General features: G+C 40.5%; 1 protein-coding gene across 4 annotated transcripts in view; it reads left to right on the top strand.

Annotated features, from left to right (window-relative positions):
- The first annotated feature begins 1,435 nt into the window (after positions 1–1,435).
- Positions 1,436–20,544, top strand: part of nfixb (nuclear factor I/Xb) — a 284,324-nt gene continuing 265,215 nt past the window's right edge. For 2 of the 4 annotated variants that reach the window (XM_038297802.1, XM_038297804.1), the window contains exon 1: positions 1,436–2,311. In XM_038297802.1, the coding sequence (XP_038153730.1) occupies positions 2,309–2,311 (3 nt within the window). In that variant the 5' untranslated portion in view covers positions 1,436–2,308. The remainder of the gene's footprint in view (positions 2,312–20,544) is intronic. The other 2 variants (XM_038297806.1, XM_038297813.1) reach the window with 2 other exon arrangements.

The raw sequence follows: 20,544 nt of genomic DNA on the forward strand, positions 1-20,544 counted from the left end.
TTTTTATCTCTGTGGAAATTCTTCCTAATTTCCCCTGCTTCTCCTTTTTTTGTGCTGTTTGTGATGAATTAATATGGTGTTTTACCAGAGGCGCTGTTCTCCTGCCAGGAGTCGCGCACCTGCGCATACATGAACATGTTTGCGCTTCTAACTTCTGTTCTGCCAGACTGCTGGCTGTAGTAGTGACCAAATAAAACACATGGTAGGAACTTAGGGGGGGTGGGGGGACACTCGGGACCCCAGCATGACTTTGCGGGGTTGGCTGTGCGTAAAATGCGCCGATAGAAGCCTTTTACAAATTCAAACTATTCAGAATAATGTTTCAAATAAACCTGATTATTCCAGAAACACCAACATAGGGCCTACACAGTAAAACATCTGTTATTTTTTTCTGTTAAAATATGTTTATTGTCATACAACCCTCAATAAAACTGCAGAGAACCTTTGAAAATGTCCCTTAAAAGCAGTCTGACACATTGGTTTGTGTATTATGATTTATTTCCAACAAGAAAATTTTCATTTTTGGTATAAAATCCAAGGCTGCTCCTGCTGCTCAGTCAGCAGTCATCATGTTTGGTGTTCAACAAAGCTGATGTTTGAAGGAGCTGTTTCATCATTGACTTAACTGAGTTTGGATAAAATGTCACCATTTTAGTTGCCTTTGCTAGTTTAGCAACAGCTCTAAAGCTTAAAGTAAAATTTTAATGAATCATAAAATGTAAAAATAACCTAAAACTAATGAAAAATAATTGGAATTAATGTTTGGGAACCATTCTTGTTTGAAGGTCTGTAAACTTTTCTAATGAAAACCATATCAGGTACCATGGCAACGACTGGTTAGCAGGTTTAGCATCTAAAGTAAACTTGATCACAGGTTGTTAATAAGATCATTCATAATACAAACCATGCGGGGGACAGACTGACAGGAGCTAATGATTGACTGAACCAACATCTGCAATTTAAAAAGGTATAAAAATAATAATAAAAACAAGCATTTATCCAAAATATCTACATAAATGAGTTAGTGGTTCATATTTGATTGCATTTTTTATAGTGTTGGACAGGGATTGAAAAATATCTTCATATTTATGATCAGAAAAAAAGAAAATGTTGCTTTTTTTTTTTTTTTTTCTAAAAATCAGATTTTTAAATAACTTTCTGGTATTTAGGGGTTTTAAAGCTAAAACATAAATATTTAGAAATACTGAATATAATTCATATTTTTGCTCCAGTTTTATTGGATAGATTCTATCAGCCAGTTTTACTGGTGTTTTTTCCCATGTTTTAATGGTCTTTCGGATCTATATTAGAGATAGAAATAAGTTATTTCCTCCAGAATCATTTCCCCTAACCTCCGCTCCCCCTCCCCCCTCGCTGTCGGCCCCTCGCTGCCCCTGCGCTGAAGCCGGTGAGAGCCTCTAATCCCCTGCGTCCACGGTTTACTCTGAGCCCGTATTTAATTCCTGTAAACCTCCAGCTGCCGCCCTGCTTACTCACTGAACGCGACAGACTGCGGAGCGCTGCGGTTATTAATAATTCACCAGCTCCTCTCCTCTCCGCTCCGCTCCGTTTCTCCGGCCGGGGCCGCGGGGACGAACCGCATGCGCGCGTGCGTCCAGCCACGCCGCGTGTTTCCCTACTTTCCACACTTTGTTTACTCGGTTTCAGCTGCTCGGTGTCACTCACGCGTCTCCGCTGCTGGTAGGCTGATTCCGCTCTGATGTCTCTGAGGTCGGGACGGTGAGTTTGGTTTTGAGGCGCGCGCCCAAACCCCTGCCCCCACCCACCCAGCCTGCTTCTCTCCGCGGACTCTGAGGAACAGGTGGAGGAAGAACTGCGCGCTTTCGGATCAGCAAAATCGGCTCTGGACTGAGTTCATTCATGCAGGGAGGAGAAAAGCGTCCGAACCGGCAGCTGAGCGGCTGAGCGCGCAGGAAGCAGAAGGCTACTTACCGCCCGGTGTCGCCGCGCGGCGCTCCTCTCGTTCCGCGGACGGAGAACCGGTGATCAGAGACCCGCGGAGTTGGATGGAAGCGATCTGAACCAGAGCAGAGACTCTCCGGATGAAGAAAGCCGGTTCGGATTAGTAAGGAGGAAAGTTGACCCGCAGACTCCCCCCTCCTCCCCTCCACCTCCCCCTCCCCAGCATTGTAGAATGTTTACCGGGCAGCAGGCCGAGCTTTAGGCCCAGCACAACAAGAACCAGGCACTTTTCTATCTCCCACCTTTCCTTTTTTTTTCTGGAAGCTGAACTTTGGAAAGTGGAAAATGGCTCTTTGAGAGTGTTGGCACATTTCCCCACACCACCATGGTACGTGCTGTGTAAACTAATAATTCCTGCACTTTACTGTATTGGTTCAAAGTTTGTTTGTTTTTTTATGCCACCCCTCCCCCAGCAGCTTCATCATGCCAAAGTTATTCATTCTATTTTATTGATTTCAAAAACCTTTACCCAAATGTCCACCATGTTGTTTCATCCACACTGAGAACCTGACTCCTCTCATTTGAGCGCTCCAAGAAGCGAGACAGTCTGTGCGCTATTTATAGCCCTACGTGCATATGAAGCAAACTATTGCATGTCATGCAGGGTGAGGAAAGATGGGTTAGGGTTACACCGGGTTAGCTGGGCCCCCTTAGTCTGGAAAACTTGTTTAAATGATGGGATTTGTTTATTTATTTATTCTGCGCCTCCCTGGGTTGTGCGTAATTACGCACAGCGCTTGTGAGCCGTTCTTAGCGGAGGCCGCCAGAAATTAGAAGGAGGCTTTTAACAATCTTTCTAGCAAGGCAAGGCAAGGCAAGGCAAATTAATTTGTATAGCACAATTCAGTACAAAGACAATGCAAAGTGCTTTACATGATTAAAATACAAGACCTACTGATTTTTTTTCTCTACGTTTTTCATTATTGGAAGTGAAAATATGTTTTTGAAGTTTAATAGACAGAGAAGCATTTATTGCCTTTAAACGTCTCTTTTTTGGTCATGTTTGTCTTTGTGTCATCATACGTATAAGTAGCTGAGAATCAATACTTTGTAAATCACAGTTTCCACCAGTTACAGCTGGAAGTCTTTAAGAGGTATAGTATGTTTCTGAACAACCGGACATTTGAATCTTCTCAGGTGTTTCTGTGCTAAATTGTTTGAGTTCAAATCAGATTAAATTGAGTGACTGTGAAAAATTCTTCCCAGCTGTTTTTGAAATGATTTTTATTCCTTAACTTTGGAACGCTTTAACCTATTTGATCCAAACAGTTCAGATGAAGCTTTTTGAGCTTGGTTTTCCACCAGAACCTCCATTTGTCCCATTTACCTGAATCCTACAGCATGATGCTGCCACCACCATGTTTCAGTGATGTTTTTGGGGGTGGGGTTCAGTGTTATTCTTCCATAAAAGCCCAGACTGAAAGAGCTTAAGATAACAAAACTGTATTTGGAACATTTCTCTCAGCTGAAATGAAGATTTATAAAATAATGCAACCGTTTTTAGCATGTATTTAATCATATTTAGTAACTTTAACACAATTGTTTCCTGTTAGCAGGATAGGGCATAAATTAATTGTGATAAAGTAACTAAATATGATTAAATAAATACTAAAAGCGGTTGCATTAATTTTTTCTTTGAGCCTCTTTGTTCCTTTTCTTTATCAATCCTCTCCTCCCCAGATTCATTAGTTAAGGTCGACTTTCACAACTATTAGAAAACATTATACATATATTTTATTATCACTCCCCTATTACATAAAACTGTGCATTAGTCTAACACATAACATTCCTATAATAGATAAAAAATTTATAGCTAAAATGTGACAAAATGTAAAAAGTTTAAGGGCTGTGAATAATAGACGTCTTCCTGCTGTCCTTCCTCATAGGGCATACATTGAATGTTTTTTTATGAGCTGCTAAAACAAAAAAATACACATATATATGTGCAGAGAAAGTCCTCTGCCTTTTACATTTCTTGGTCAGAACTCTGCTCACAAAAAAACTCTGCATATCTGACTGGAACTTCTCCTTGACCCGTAGACTGACTCCTTCCTGGCAAGAAATGAGTCAAGTCAGGCAGTAGTTACAGGAACCTCCCACATACAACCTTGAAGCCGCTGAGAAACCAGGGAGGGATCTTATTTGCACATGAATATGGAAGATTATTAGGATGAATAATTATTTGTTTATGAGCATCCTCTCTTGGCGTGGCAGCTGCCCAAGAAGCTCATCAGTAGAAATGATACAGAATTCAGGACAGGACTCACATGGGATTATCTCCACTTGTTATTCTCCTACTTCCAGCACCTCTTTATCTACTTATTTCGTTATTTTCTTCTTTTTTTTTTAAAAAAAAGACATGCTGTTTTGCCAAATATTTCAGCTGCGTTTTTGGTTTAGTCAAACTTCCACTGGAGGCACCTGTCAGTCAGCGTCAAGATGAATTAATTCCCCCCTGAGGACGACGGCCTGGCCCAGTTAAACCAGTAAAAAGAACCGGTTTGCAAAGATCTGAATCTGAGAAATGAATATTTTTTAGAAATTATCATTAGAATCACTAAGAAGGTTAAAAAAGTGAATCATCTAAAGTAATCATGACCTTAAAGGTCCATAAATTAGATTTAAGAAACTCATGGTGGATTTGCCATAAATCCCTTTACTTTAAAAATCCAGTTTAGGTGTCTGAGTGTGCAGACAGTTATCCATATGATGAGCAGGCAGGAGTTTTTTTGTTTTTTTTCACTCGTGTGATCCCCCCATCTTGGCCGTCGGCTGCCTGTGATGTCATCTCTTCGCCATACATACAGAATATTGTGTTTGTCCTGGCCCTGACATTTCCTCGGAAAAATAAATAAGACCCAAAAGGCGGCTGTGGCAGCTAACGTGGCGTTTAGTCTGAAGATGGAAACTCTGATAGAAACTCTAACAGCACAGATCTGAGGAGGGGGTGAAATCATGCGGCCTCACAGCGAGGCACCATCAGTTATTTCATTTAGCTTCTGATTCGATGTAGAGGACACTCAAAGAGTCGGTATCGCAATTATAATGATATGTTTGCAAAGTCATCAGCAGTTGTAGTTTTAGAGGAGAGCTGCTACATAGAATACTGGACAGGATTCACAGGAAGAGCCGCAAATGATCATTTAATCTAGTTTATAACTTGGCTTGTTATTCAGATCATCTACACTTTGTCTTTAACTGGATTGCATGGGCCGTTCTAGACAGGGGCCAATGGGGGCCAGTGCCCCTGTAGATCATGTCCTGGCCCCTGTTATGCACCCTATACTAAAGACATACAGGTGCTGGTCATAAAATTAGAATATCATGAAAAAGTAGATTGATTTCAGTAATTCCATTTAAAAAGTGAAACTTGTATATTATATTCATACATTACATACAAACTCATATATTTCAGATGTTTATTTTGTTTAATTTTGATGATTACAAATGACAACAAATGAAAATCTCAAATTCATCATATCAGAAAATTAGAATATTGTGAAAAGGTTCAAAATTGATGGCCCCTGGTGCCACACTCTAATCAGCTAATTAACTCAAACCACCTGCAAAAGCCTTTAAATGGTCTTTCAGTCTAGTTCTATAGGCTACACAATCATGGGGAAGACTGCTGACTTGACAGTTGTCCAAAAGACGACCATCGACACCTTGCACAAGGAGGGCAAGACACAAAAGGTCATCGCTAAAGAGGCTGGCTGTTCACAGAGCTCAGTGTCCAAGCACATTAATAGAGAGGCGAAGGGAAGGAAAAGATGTGGTCGAAAAAAGTGTACAAGCAAGAGAGATAACCGCACCCTGGAGAGGATTGTGAAACAAAACCCATTCAAAAATGTGGGGGAGATTCACAAAGAGTGGACTGCAGCTGGAGTGAGTGCTTCAAGAACCACCACACACAGACGTATGAAAGACATGGGTTTCTGCTGTCGCATTCCTTGTGTCAAGCCACTCTTGAACCACAGACAGCGTCAGAAGCGTCTTGCCTGGGCTAAAGAGAAACAGGACTGGACTGCTGGTGAGTGGTCCAAAGTCATGTTCTCTGATGAAAGTAAATTTTGCATTTCCTTTGGAAATCAAGGTCCCAGAGTCTGGAGGAAAAGAAGAGAGGCACTTCATCCACGTTGCTTGAAGTCCAGTGTAAAGTTTCCACAGTCAGTGATGGTTTGGGGTGCCATGTCATCTGCTGGTGTTGGTCCATTGTGTTTTCTGAGGTCCTGGGTCAACGCAGCCACATACCAGGAAGTTTTAGAGCACTTCATGCTTCCTGCAGCTGACCAACTTTTTGGAGATGCAGATTTCATTTTCCAACAGGACTTGGCACCTGCACACAGTGCCAAAGCTACCAGTACCTGGTTGAAGGACCATGGTATCCCTGTTCTTAATTGGCCAGCAAACTCTCCTGACCTTAACCCCATAGAAAATCTATGGGGTATTGTGAAGAAGAAGATGCAATACACCAGACCCAACAATTCAGAAGAGCTAAAAGCCACTATTAGAGCAACCTGGGCTATCATAACACCTGAGCAGTGCCACAGACTGATCGACTCCATGCCACGCCGCATTGCTGCAGTAATACAGGCCAAAGGAGGCCCAACTAAATACTGAGTGCTGTACATGCTCATACTTTTCATGTTCATACTTTTCAGTTGGCCAACATTTCTATAAATCCTTTGTTTTTATTGGTCTTCAGTAATATTCTAATTTTCTGATATGATGAATTTGAGATTTTCATTTGTTGTCATTTGTAATCATCAAAATTAAACAAAATAAACATCTGAAATATATGAGTTTGTATGTAATGTATGAATATAATATACAAGTTTCACTTTTTAAATGGAATTACTGAAATCAATCTACTTTTTCATGATATTCTAATTTTATGACCAGCACCTGTACATGCAACCTTCTCAGAGCACTAGAGCACTGCTCTAACCACTAGGCAACACTCCCCTACATTATAGACTTTCTTTTATTATCATGGGACATTCGCTGGAACGAGGTCACCTTGATGGATGTTTTCATGGTAGGCAAGTTGGCTACCTAAGACTTCCCCCAGTCTTTAAAGCAGCTAGAGGACCTGGCCACAAGGATTGACCTCCGGCTCATGGAACGTCACAGAGAAGGAGGGCGATGACGTTAACCAGCTCCAGACCAATCACACCTGCACCCGATGCTGTTTCTCCACAGCTCCACTCCAAGGACTGAGTAGGAACTGATGCATCTTGGAATGGCAGCTTTGTCCAGGGAGGAGTGGTTTCGACAACATCAGCTGGACTTTGCCTTTTTGGTGGTGGTGATAGTAACTGTGTTAAGACCTCTCTGCTAAAAGGCGAGGCTTATTAGAGGTGGGGAGAACTCTACTGAGCTGTACTGAACTATCTGCCTCCCCAGACTTGGTGTTACCCGTAACTCTTACGAAGTCTCATAATTTGTCTGCATTTGTTGATTAAGGAGCGGATACTGGGTTTATGGATGAGGGACTCGCTAGGTGCTTAGGGATTAAGCTTCTTCCCTCTCCAGCCAGCTGTAAAGTCGTCGCACTAGATGGTCATCAAATTAACCAGTCTCACCTCATCACAGAACCTATCGAACTTTGGTAATCACATAGAGAGGTTGGTTTATTATGGATTCCCAACAGGTTCCCATCATGTTGGGTGTCACATGGTTAAAAAGACACAACCTCCAGATTGACTGGCAAAAGGTTGTGGTGTTAGGCTGGGCTCCTACTTGTTCTGCTACACGTTTGTTTTTTGCTCAATTCTAGCAGATCTCTGATAATGAGGTTGAGGGTTTTTTCCCAGATGTTTCCAAGGTTCCATCCAAGTACCATGATCCTATGAAGGTGTTTAACAAATGTAACGGTACAACTCTACCCCCTCATCGTCCGTACGATTGCTGCATGGACTTGTTGCCCGGATGCACATCATCTAGGGGTCGGTTGTATTCCTTATCTTTACCAAAAGTGCAGGCTATCAAAGCAGGAATCATTCGTCCGTCTTCGTCCCCAGCTGGAGCAGGGTTCTTCTTTGTAGGCAAGAAGGTTAGATCACTTAGGCCATGCATTGATTACAGAAGGCTTAACAAATTTACAATAAGAAAGGCTATATAATTCCTTTAATCAAGACTGCATTTGATCAGATTCAGGTAACTAAGTTTTTCACCAAGTTAGAGGCGGATGAGTGGAAGATATGAGGCGAGGAACCATGCTAGCGTCATGTGCAAATGGTCGTAAGAACCAAGTTTGGCATGGTTAACTGATCCAAGCTCGGTCCAAACTCGGCACGGATCGGTTTCAGAGGGGTAGTGGAAATGGGGCATATGGCTGTCTACATTCATACAGGTCAGATTTGTTGACTAGACAACCATTAGCTTTCTCGCCAACAGACTCGCGAAGGTCCTTCAGAGGAAAAATGAGGAAGTTATTTCGATGTTTACAATCTTGAATGATGGACTGAACTGCTCTCTGTGAAACTTTAAAGGATGTCCGTTTTTTCCTTCTAAACGGATTTGATCTCTTCTCCCCTATCTAACGGTTAAATTCATTGGTCTTCATTAAACTGTTTAATGAGTAATGTTGCTGAAGAAACCTCCAAAACCTAATTTTCTCTTTTTTTGAGGAAGAAACCCCCCCCCCCCCCCCCCCCCCCCCCACACTATTTTTCTAATGGGTTAAGATGGTTTAATAAAAAAAATAAAGTAAACAACTCCATTTCTTTTTCCAAGTGCATAATAGGATCTTATTTTAAGAGGAAAAAAACTGCTTCCACTGGCAGATCATCATAGTTACCTAATTGTGGAATACACTAATTGTAGCTGATTTTTAAACATTTGTTTCAGCTTTTGCATTGTGGAGATTCACGCTCAGCACCTCTCCTCTATCACTCCTGTTCCATTTTCCCCAACAACCAGAAATGAAAAAAGTCTGATCTGGAGGAGGGCTTGATGCCAAGGGTTGGCTCGCTTTCATATGGATTAATTGGAACACATATACATAATTCCCGCCTTTCCCTGTCTCGCTCATTGTCTTCTCTGCAGCGAAACACAAGGACAGAAACCACCTGGGTTTTCCACATTTCTGATCTATGCAGGAGAGGCGGGTATCTTCACAGCCACTGATTAACAGCCTTCTCCTTGCTCCTCAGCACCACCCAAAACATTAATCGATGCAACCCACAGTTTCTAGAGCATCAGAGGCTTCTCCTCTACATCCCAGTCCGGTTACAACCATCCTTAATTCTTTCACCTGCTAACAGGCAGATGAACCTGTGCAGGTGAAGCAGGAACATCAAAGAGTGGGAGGGAGAACTTGTTTGTAGAAAAAAATGTGTAGGAGAATATGAAAGGGGAAAATTTACGTTGTGTGAGTCCAAGCCAGCATCACCTTAGGGAGAAATGCTGGAAAAATGTGATATTTTACACCTGCATCTCAGGAGGCGCAGCGCGTGAGACATGGTGGGGGTGGGGGGAGTGGGTAATTAGAGGAATGTGTCTTTGAAGGATCTTTTTGTGTGTTTTTAGGGCTTGCCACAGGTTATTTCTTTTTCCTCCACTGGTACGATCCTTTCGCCTCATTATTAGGAAATGCTGAACCTGGTTCCGAAAGCTGGGAAAACAGCTGAAAATGGAACAAATATGCTAATGTTTTTCCCACCGATAAATAGCTGGCAACCTCTGTTTAATGAATAACGCTTTCGGCACAAATTCCTAATTAAACCCTGAAGAGGGAAGTGGAAAGGAAGGAAATACATGTATTGTTGGGAATTAATATTTTCAACCTAAAATGAAGTCAGACGATACAAACACCACAAATGAAGTGGACTCCATTACACCCAGCAGTGTGTAGACAAATGATCCTGAAACACTAAGACTGCATAAAATACATAAGGTATAGTAGGGTAAAGTAGAAAAACATTTTACTCAGATAAAAGTAGCACAACTTCGGAATATTTCTACCAAACAAGTAAAAAGTAGCCATTAAGAAAATTAGTCAAGCAAGAGTAAGAATGATTTGCTAAAAAGGAAACACATGTACCAAGTAACTATTTTACGGTCTAAAAGGATGTCATTAGACAGACTATAATAAGTTAACTCCTATGCATTTTATGTGTTTTATGTGATTCCCATCTTTCACATGTGAATCCCATGAACTTCACATGTGATTCCCATATTCCGTGTGAAAATTCAAGGAATTTCACATGATTCTCATCTTTCACATAAAAATCCAATGAACATTACATTTTATTCTCATCATCCACTTGTAAACCCCGTAAATTCCACATGATATTCCCATGTTCCACATGAAAATTCCAGGAATTTTACATGATTCTCATCTTTCACATAAAAATCCAATGAACATTACATTTTATTCTCATCATCCACTTGTAAACCCCTTGAATTCCACATGATATTCCCATGTTCCACATGAAAATTCCAGGAATTTTACATGATTCTCATCTTTCACATAAAAATCCAATGAACATTAAATTTTATTCTCATCATCCACTTGAAACTCCCATGAATTTCACATGGTTTTACCATGTTCCACATGAAAATTCCAGGAATTTTACATTATATTTCCATGTTACACATGAAGATTCGACAAATTTCACATGATTCTCATCTTTCACATGAAAATCCAATGAACATTAAATGTGATTCTCATCATCCACTTGTAACTCCCATCAATTTCACATGGTATTCCCATGTTCCATGTGAAAATTCCAGAAGTTCACATGATATTCCCACATTTCACATGAAACGTGGGTTTGAAGACCTTGGTCGCCATCTACATCCCCTCATCCAACGCCGGACGACACACAGTTCACCTGTGAGTGTTGCTGAAAGACTGGCCGTGGCGTTGCATGTTTTGGCTTTAGGTGCATCCCAACAGACCATCGCTACAAACTAGCGTCCTGCACGGTGTCTGGGATGGTGTCCAAGGTGTGCTAGGCGTTGTGGACGGCACTACAGACAGAGTTTCTGCCATTAGGTACCAAACAGGAAATACGTACAGTGTAGAGCAGATGTAGAATTGACCAATCAGAGGCCTGCTGTCTGCGGTCACCTACAATTTTGGAGAGGTGCACCAGAGTTAGGGTTGCCAACTCCCTTAAAAACATCAAACGGACACCTCATGGGCGTGCCAGCTTAACCGATTGCCTTTACCCCTCCTGGCGTGGTGATTTTTTTTTTAGACCCCTTTGTGTGTGAAATTATTTTTCTAACTATTTGACTCAAATCTGCATTGAATTAGATGCATATCTTTGATTGACGTGAACATATGGAAAACAAATTATTATCCAGCGTTCACTTTAATACAAAATAACAAACTTTGATGAATAAATAAGTATCTTTAACATAAGCCCTTCCTGCTTAACTTTAAACTGTAAAAATTAATATTAATGTAAAACATTTTTCGGTGCAACAGCCAACTTGTGCAAAGTTGTAAACATATTTGTGCCTTAAATGCGATGACCGTAGGCTACAGTAGTAAAACAGAAAAAAAAAAAAATCATTAGCTCAAAGCCACATTATGTAGCGATAGCCTAATTTTTCCACTTGTATTTCCTCTGAGCTCTTGCAGCAGTGAGGAGTTGTCCACCCCAAAAGCATTTGAATTACTCCGTTCGTCCCCAGTGCTGCTCTGCTGTCTCCCGCTATCTTCTCTGTGAGCAACGCTTGGCTCAACCAATGGGATGAGGGTATTCTGGATTGTTACATATATAGTGTCAGCTCATTGGTCACAACGCAGGACAGTGCCCGGGAACAAGTTTATCGTAAGTTTTGTATCTAACGTGCCCTTGTTCTTAATTTTCCATTAGCCTTTTACTGACTATTTTTCTTTCTTTCACAGTAATACGGGACAAAGTGCTTTCCTTTTCCAATAAATACAGGACAGGTACTTTTATGTCTAAATACGGAACGATAATGTTTTTCAAGGGACGGTTGAAAAACCCTAACCCTTACCACATAGACGACCTGGTTTCTGAGTATATACTTAACAGTGTTTTAGAGGGTTAAAGGTCATAGCTACAACTTTGCCATCAAAAAAGTGCAAAATAAAAGTATTTATTTTATTGAAAAGTTTCATATATAGTATGTACAGTAGTGTTTTATGAATTTTGATGGTTTCAAAAAAGCCATATATTTCTTCTAGTTTAGATGCAAATGTCAACACAAAAGGATTCTGGTTTACTAATTATTTAAAAACAATAAGGTGATAGCTTCAGTGGAATTGAGACAAGATCCCAGTTTTCATCTGCTGAATATTTTTTCAAAACAAATAAAAAAATACTTTGATTTTTACAGCTGAATTTATCAGTTTTTCTTGAGTTCTAAATCTGATTTTATAGAAAATTGTAATTTTAAATCAAATTAAGTAAAAAATATGTAAAATTCCTAAATTATGAATGTATATTGACCTAATATTCCAAATTATAACTTTATTTGATCTTTTAGATTTGTATATAGCTGCAATTTGTTTTAGTTGCTTCTTTGCTAAGCTAAGGGATTTTAATTTTGATTTTAATGATAATCCAAATAAACATTTTCAAGCCAAAAATAACTGTTATCAGTTGGAAGAAATAATTGTAATTAAACCTAATTGAATGGAAATCTGATTTCATGCAGTCTTCCTGCACACTCTCTTAATGTTTTCATGCTTTTCTGTGCCCCCATGAAAACGCGCTAACCCCCCTCTGGCCCCCAGGAAAATTTGGTCTAGAACCACCACTGCTTTTGTGCAATTGTATTGCAAAGAGCCGGCCAGTTGTACTTGGCTTTTTCTTGAGATGTATGCCTTAAAGATTAGTCTTCTTTTAATTTGATATCCTCTATGTTTGAAGCTTTTATTTTGAAGTGAGATTCAAAGATGTTACTTCTTCCAGATCTGGTTGAGAGAAATCCAAAACATGTTTGAGTGAGACCGAGGTCAGGTCGGTTCCCCTCAAACACTCACCGACTCCACTTTTCAACTTTTTTTTTGTGCAGACTGATCCCACTTTCTGACAACAACTACTGCAGACTGATGCAGACCTGTACCCAAAATCAGGTAGAGAATCCAGAATCAGTTTGAGACTGATTCAGGAACAAAAGACTAAATCAGACCGCAGGAAATTAACCCACAGGGCTAAATGTTGCAGTTTCACAATACGGGCGCATAGATTTAGCAATAGCAATTTTTCCTAACTTTTGAGGTTTTGCTCCAAGGAGTGACCGGTGAATTAAACCAGCTTCAGAAACTAAAAACCCAGCCTAGTTTGCCTTCATCCTGTTAACTAAACCAGGGGATTTAACATACTGTGAATCTGGAAATGCAAATGGTTTGAACTGATCAGGCTTTTTAAATTTCTTAACCCGGATTACCCACCTCTGCACCTGGGATTCCCTTACCTAAGCGCTTGTCTTGCTACATGGGTGTGCAAACACTTGTAGTTACGGTACATCGCTAGCATGGGAATGTACCATCTTAATTTAATTGACTTGATCAGTCTTATTTTACCTGAAAGAGCTTATTTTGAATGAGCTCTATGATACCAGGAACAATAAAAGTTCTCTACATACCAAGAAAAGACTTTTCATTTTGAACTGCAATTGCAATTTTATGCTGAATTAGATCTTAATTGACTTTATTGATCTCACAGCGGAGAACTTTACTCGTTACATCAGCTCAAATAGTCAAAGGGGAAGAATGTTATTTTTTTTATAAATTTTTTATTTTTTTTTAACTTAATTTAATTAAGCGGAACAGAACTGGATGAAATTAAAATGATCTAACCTGAGTAAAATGAATTAACTGAATTGGGTTAATTTGAATTCAGATTAAAGTCAATTGGACCAAAACTAGCTTAAATATCTTGAATGCTGCTGAGACTGTAGAAGGTCCCGGGTTTAAAACTCAACCTGTCGCCTGCATGGAGTTTAGAAAATTCTCCGATACAGTCTTTTATTTTAAAGCTGATACTGATAATTTTTATATCAGACTAACCTATTTCCCAATATTTATCACTGATCTTTTGAGGCAGATTTTTGAAGCAGGTATCCCTTTTTCTTCCTCCATTTACAGAACAGAAATGACTAAATGATAACGACTGTCAAACGATTCTCTGTTTAACATAAAAAAGAAACATTCAATAAGAAGTCAAACACAATGTTAAATTGACGTTATGCTAGTTTTTGCTGAAAAATATATGTAAATTAGCCTTTTTATTTGACCTTTTATGACTAAAACATCATTTGATGAGCAGACTGACACCTCGGCGCTGGTACATCTATAAGCCTGTCGCCTATTTTCCTTTATTTACTTCAGGTCAGAAGTTCTGGTCGCTTCGGGTCGCGGTTTGGCGGATGTGACGTCAAGCGTGTCCACGTTATATGGGTTCAATCTAGCAAACAATCAAAGCATTATATTTGAGATGGATTTTGTGGATACTAAGACGCAACCGGCATCCAGATCAACTCATATACCAATGGTAACTCTAAGTAAGGTGAAGAAAAAAAATAAAAAATGAACCTTGTTAAGTATGAGCGCGAGCTACGGGAACAAGCAAAATAGGGGTGCAGTTCTGTGTTTTGACCACAGGTGGCAGTATCATTGGGTAACTCCGTAATAAAGAGAGATCCCCACAGACCTCCGCTTTCATCAATCCTGCTCTCCAACGTCCGCTCGTTGGAAAACAAAAGGGATCATTTCCGAATGGAACTCGCTTAAAAAAAGGAGATATGTAACTGCTGCGCCATCATTCTGACGGAGTCTTGGCTGCGTCCAACAGTACCGGATGGTGCTGTTGGCCTGATGCTGTACCGCCCCGATAGAAAACAAAGAGCTCTGCGTGAATGGAGGCTCCTCTGAGATTGTTACCAGGCAATCTTCGGCATCTAGAGGGGAAGCACTGCCCTCTGCAGGTGAAAATAAGGAGAGCACTCTAGATGCTTCCTGCCAAATGCTGAACCATCCCCAGCCAGCTTCTCCTGGCTCCCTTCGGGTTCCACACCTTCTCCAGCATCGTATGTCGCTGCTAAACCTGCTGATGGAACCACTGCTGCTTTAACCACGTCAGCTTCTTCAACCCAGGGGGTTACCACCCTCACAGCATCGTCATCATCATGGTCCTCTTCCTCCCCTGAGCCAGGAGAAGCGAGTGCTTCAGGAGCTGGAGGCAGTAGTAGCAGCTCAACAACAACTGCTGCTTACCTTATCCAGGCTGCACTTTAGGAAATGAAATTGTCTAGAGAGCTGTTCTAAATGAAATTTCTTTGTTTTCACTTGTGTATACAAAATGACAAAATAAATCTAGTCTAAGGCTACGTTCACACTGCAGGCCTTAATGCTCAATTCCGATTTTTTCGTGAAATCTGATTTTTTTGCGTGTCCATTCACACTTCCAAGTATATGCGACTTGTATGTGATCTACTGTGTGAACTGAAAGCGTTCAATCGAAGTGTCCCGCATGCGCACTCGAGGACGCGATGACGTCACATGTAGCAAGCGTCCTCAGTGTTTGCGGAAGTAAACATGACTCGTAATACCGCAGCGTATATTGCATTCTTTAAGTTCTTCTCCAACAGGAGCAGGCACATTACGAACGGAATCTTTTTAAGAAGATCAAAAAGAAAGACCCTCCCCCGGTTCCGGTAAGACCCTTCGAGTTTGGTCTGAATCGAGCTATCTTTCCAAATATGAATTAAGTCAGCAACCTCACTTTCTCTCCATTGACTGCTCTCTGTGTTATCTTCCGCCATGGTTATTAGTTTTTCCCGCCTCCGCTTAGTAGGACGCAGATTAGTAACGTTTAGTAACATTTGTCAAGTATCAATGACGTGTAGGTCGGATGAATGCGACCTGGCCGTACAGACACAGGTCGCATTTGAAAAGATCAGATACGTATCAGATTCAGGACCACATATCCAAGTGGCCTGGGTCGCATTTGAAAAAATCCGATCTGTGTCGTTCAGACTGTCATAAAAAGATCAGATACAGGTCACATATGGGCAAAAAAATCGGAATTGGGTCACTTCAGGCTGCAGTGTGAACGTAGCCTAAGTAATGCCACTTCAATCAAGGAAATCATCTTTTTAAATCTGGTTTGTCTGTTGAAGCACTTTGTGATTTTTATCTTAAAAGTTTCTAAATGAATAAAGTTTACGTACTTGCTACTTACTAACTGTCCCCTACGATAAAACAATCCAACAGTGGCGGTTCTAGACCAAATGCACCAGGGGGCCAGGAGGGGGCCAGCGTGTTTTTATGGGGGCACAGAAAAGCATGAAATAAAAAACAGGGCAAATTAAGAGAGCTGCATGAAGTGGAATATCTATTCAATTAGGTTTAATTAAAATCATATGTCTTATAAGGTCAATATACATTCATAATTAAAGCTACAGTGTGTAATTTTCAGCGACATCTAACGTCCAGACTGCAGACCGCAGCAACATGAACATCTCCCCCCCAACAGTACGGCGAGCGTTACGGGACAAAATGTCTCCCACGACGTCCGCATCACCTACCTTCTCAAGTGATGAGGTGGTTTGTTTACATAGATAATTTTACAGATAGTAATTCATTAGTCTGTGTAGGGTATAGATTTCAGTACCGTCTCAGTTCATCTCTCTCAACTTGCCGTAGTTACTTTCGAGCGTAATGGGCGATCTCGCAATCGCTAGTTTGTTGGCTCTGCGCTGCCGTAGCGCAAAGATGTCTGCCTCCATGGCTGCGAGACCCGCTCCTATGTAATTATAAATAACGAATTCTAAGGCAACGCAAATATTAAGGTTAAGAGGCTGAGCTGGTAGATGATGATAAATAACATAATTATGTATAATATATTACATTTCTGACTGTATATCCCTGTAGCTTTAAGCGATGTTTACATGTTTTTGACTTCATTCAAGTTAAACTTATTTTTTCTATAAAATCTGAATTAGAACTCAAGAAAAACTGATAAATTCAGTTTATTTTATTGTATTTCTTTTGAAAACAAAACATTTAGCGGATGAAAACTGGGATCCTGTCTCAATACAACTTAAGCTATCACCCTATTGTTTTCAAATAATTAGTAAAACAGATTTTTTTTTTAAATGAAATAGATCCAAAAGACCTATCAGTAACCATGTCTGTTCCAGCGCATATCATCATTAGAATATCATGAAAAAGTAGATTGATTTCAGTAATTCCATTTAAAAAGTGAAACTTGTATATTATATTCATACATTACATACAAACTCATATATTTCAGATGTTTATTTTGTTTAATTTTGATGATTACAAATGACAACAAATGAAAATCTCAAATTCATCATATCAGAAAATTAGAATATTACTGAAGACCAATAAAAACAAAGGATTTATAGAAATGTTGGCCAACTGAAAAGTATGAACATGAAAAGTATGAGCATGTACAGCACTCAGTATTTAGTTGGGCCTCCTTTGGCCTGTATTACTGCAGCAATGCGGCGTGGCATGGAGTCGATCAGTCTGTGGCACTGCTCAGGTGTTATGATAGCCCAGGTTGCTCTAATAGTGGCTTTTAGCTCTTCTGAATTGTTGGGTCTGGTGTATTGCATCTTCTTCTTCACAATAACCCATAGATTTTCTATGGGGTTAAGGTCAGGAGAGTTTGCTGGCCAATTAAGAACAGGGATACCATGGTCCTTCAACCAGGTACTGGTAGCTTTGGCACTGTGTGCAGGTGCCAAGTCCTGTTGGAAAATGAAATCTGCATCTCCAAAAAGTTGGTCAGCTGCAGGAAGCATGAAGTGCTCTAAAACTTCCTGGTATGTGGCTGCGTTGACCCTGGACCTCAGAAAACACAATGGACCAACACCAGCAGATGACATGGCACCCCAAACCATCACTGACTGTGGAAACTTTACACTGGACTTCAAGCAACGTGGATGAAGTGCCTCTCTTCTTTTCCTCCAGACTCTGGGACCTTGATTTCCAAAGGAAATGCAAAATTTACTTTCATCAGAGAACATGACTTTGGACCACTCACCAGCAGTCCAGTCCTGTTTCTCTTTAGCCCAGGCAAGACGCTTCTGACGCTGTCTGTGGTTCAAGAGTGGCTTGACACAAGGAATGCGACAGCAGAAACCCATGTCTTTCATACGTCTGTGTGTGGTGGTTCTTGAAGCACTCACTCCAGCTGCAGTCCACTCTTTGTGAATCTCCCCCACATTTTTGAATGGGTTTTGTTTCACAATCCTCTCCAGGGTGCGGTTATCTCTCTTGCTTGTACACTTTTTTCGACCACATCTTTTCCTTCCCTTCGCCTCTCTATTAATGTGCTTGGACACTGAGCTCTGTGAACAGCCAGCCTCTTTAGCGATGACCTTTTGTGTCTTGCCCTCCTTGTGCAAGGTGTCGATGGTCGTCTTTTGGACAACTGTCAAGTCAGCAGTCTTCCCCATGATTGTGTAGCCTATAGAACTAGACTGAAAGACCATTTAAAGGCTTTTGCAGGTGGTTTGAGTTAATTAGCTGATTAGAGTGTGGCACCAGGGGCCATCAATTTTGAACCTTTTCACAATATTCTAATTTTCTGATATGATGAATTTGAGATTTTCATTTGTTGTCATTTGTAATCATCAAAATTAAACAAAATAAACATCTGAAATATATGAGTTTGTATGTAATGTATGAATATAATATACAAGTTTCACTTTTTAAATGGAATTACTGAAATCAATCTACTTTTTCATGATATTCTAATTTTATGACCAGCACCTGTACCTGGTTCCATCCCTACAGCCTCCACTCTGGGTTCCTGAGCAAAACCTTTAACCCCTGATTGCTCCTCTGGCGCCACACACAATGGTAATCCACTGATGGGTCAAATGTGAATTTCCCCCATTGTGGTAAAGTAAAGGGAATTACATTTATTCTGCCCTGACATTGTCATTCCCCCTGTTTGATGGACAAAATTTATCAGGTTGCCTCAGAACAAGGTAAAACAGGGCTGAACACACACCCACTAGTTCCCAGAGAGAAAGCTTGGTAAGAGTGACAGATACTAGAGTTGCTCTGCAACTGCTAATAGGGATATCACGTAGAGCATTCAGAGGGATAATATGAAGGTTGTAATTCAAGGTGAATTTCAAACTGACAGAGTTAAGCCCAGCATTGATCAGGGTTGCCCCTGAATAATTCATGCCACCCAGAATTCATACTAGACAAACATTGTGAAAGCTTAACACAGTTTATTGAAATTAAACTGCTGCTGGTAGAATCAGGGACTAGGGCAGGGACTTTTGGGAATGGAAACAGAAGATATAAGTGATCAAGTTAGCAATATGGTGGGCATTCACCAACATAATGGTCACTAACCATCTCATCAGTCTGGGAAGAACCACGAGGTTAGGTTTGAGCCGGTTGACAGAAGCGCTAATGTTGCTGTCACTATTCAGGAAGTCCGAGAGAAAAACTCCTTGGTCAGGCAGAGGGTCAGAACCATCAAAACAATAGTAGGCAGGAGGAACAGGAGGATAAACCAGAATCCATAGTCGGGGGCCAAGTCCAGGGTCAAAGCTAGTTTATCAGAAGTCCAATGAAGCACCAGAGGGAAATCCAGGAGGTGGTTGACAACCAGTTCCAGATTAGACAACAAGCAGGCAGGTAAATGGATCAGGGTCAGGCAGGCAGTCAAGCCAGACAGGGATTGGGCAGGCTAAGGGACAGATCAGGTCAGGCAAACATGCAGGAAGTCAGGAATCAGCATGCTGCAATAGATCTCAATAATGGCTTGAAATAATCTGGCACTGATGTCTGGTGTGACGGCTGGTTATATACTGATAGGTTCAGGTAGATCAGATGAGTAGCAATAAAAATAGGGCGGAGCAGGGCTGAGATCATGACACTGAGGATTGCTGAAATGATGAAATCGGATTGAAGTTTTTGATCCAAAAATAAAAAAAAAGTTCGTTTCTGTTTTTCTAAAATACCATGTTTTCTTTTAAGCCACATGTGATTGGATTCACATCTTCCAGAAAGCTCCTCTCTTGTCTCCTCAGAAGATGTTTCCTAAAGTTTTGGGTCAAACTCTTGTGTTAATTTGGTTTTGCAGTTATTTTGATTGAACTCTCCTACTGATGTAAATTATGTCAGGTTTGTTTCTAATTGTTTGATCCTGCTTAATATGTTTGAATCCCAAACTGACTAAGGCCCGTGAGTTTGTCGGTGCTTTAGATCTTACAGGGTTACTTTGTGACATCCTGGATGGATGGGTGATGAACTGTTGGAGTCGTTTTGGTAGGCCGCACACACCAGGAAGGTTCCCCACTTTTTCAGGTTTTCTCTGATTGTGAATAATGTTTTTTACTGTTGGTTGCTGGAGTCCCAATATCTAGAAGAATCACTGTAACCCCTTTTTTAAGAGAAAACAATGCCAGTGCATTTGTTTCTAATCTGTCCCTAAAGTTAATTAGATTGAGGGATATGTTTGTATATAACTCATATTATCAGACATGTTCCTTTAAATGATTTCTTCATTCTGGGGGACAGGCAGAAATTAGACCTAAAAAACATTTGAAAAGTGCATTTTGTTAATATTC

Source organism: Cyprinodon tularosa, unplaced genomic scaffold (genome assembly GCF_016077235.1).
Source record: "Cyprinodon tularosa strain WSP-4 unplaced genomic scaffold, ASM1607723v1 ctg398, whole genome shotgun sequence".
NCBI classification, from domain to species: Eukaryota; Metazoa; Chordata; class Actinopteri; order Cyprinodontiformes; family Cyprinodontidae; genus Cyprinodon; species Cyprinodon tularosa.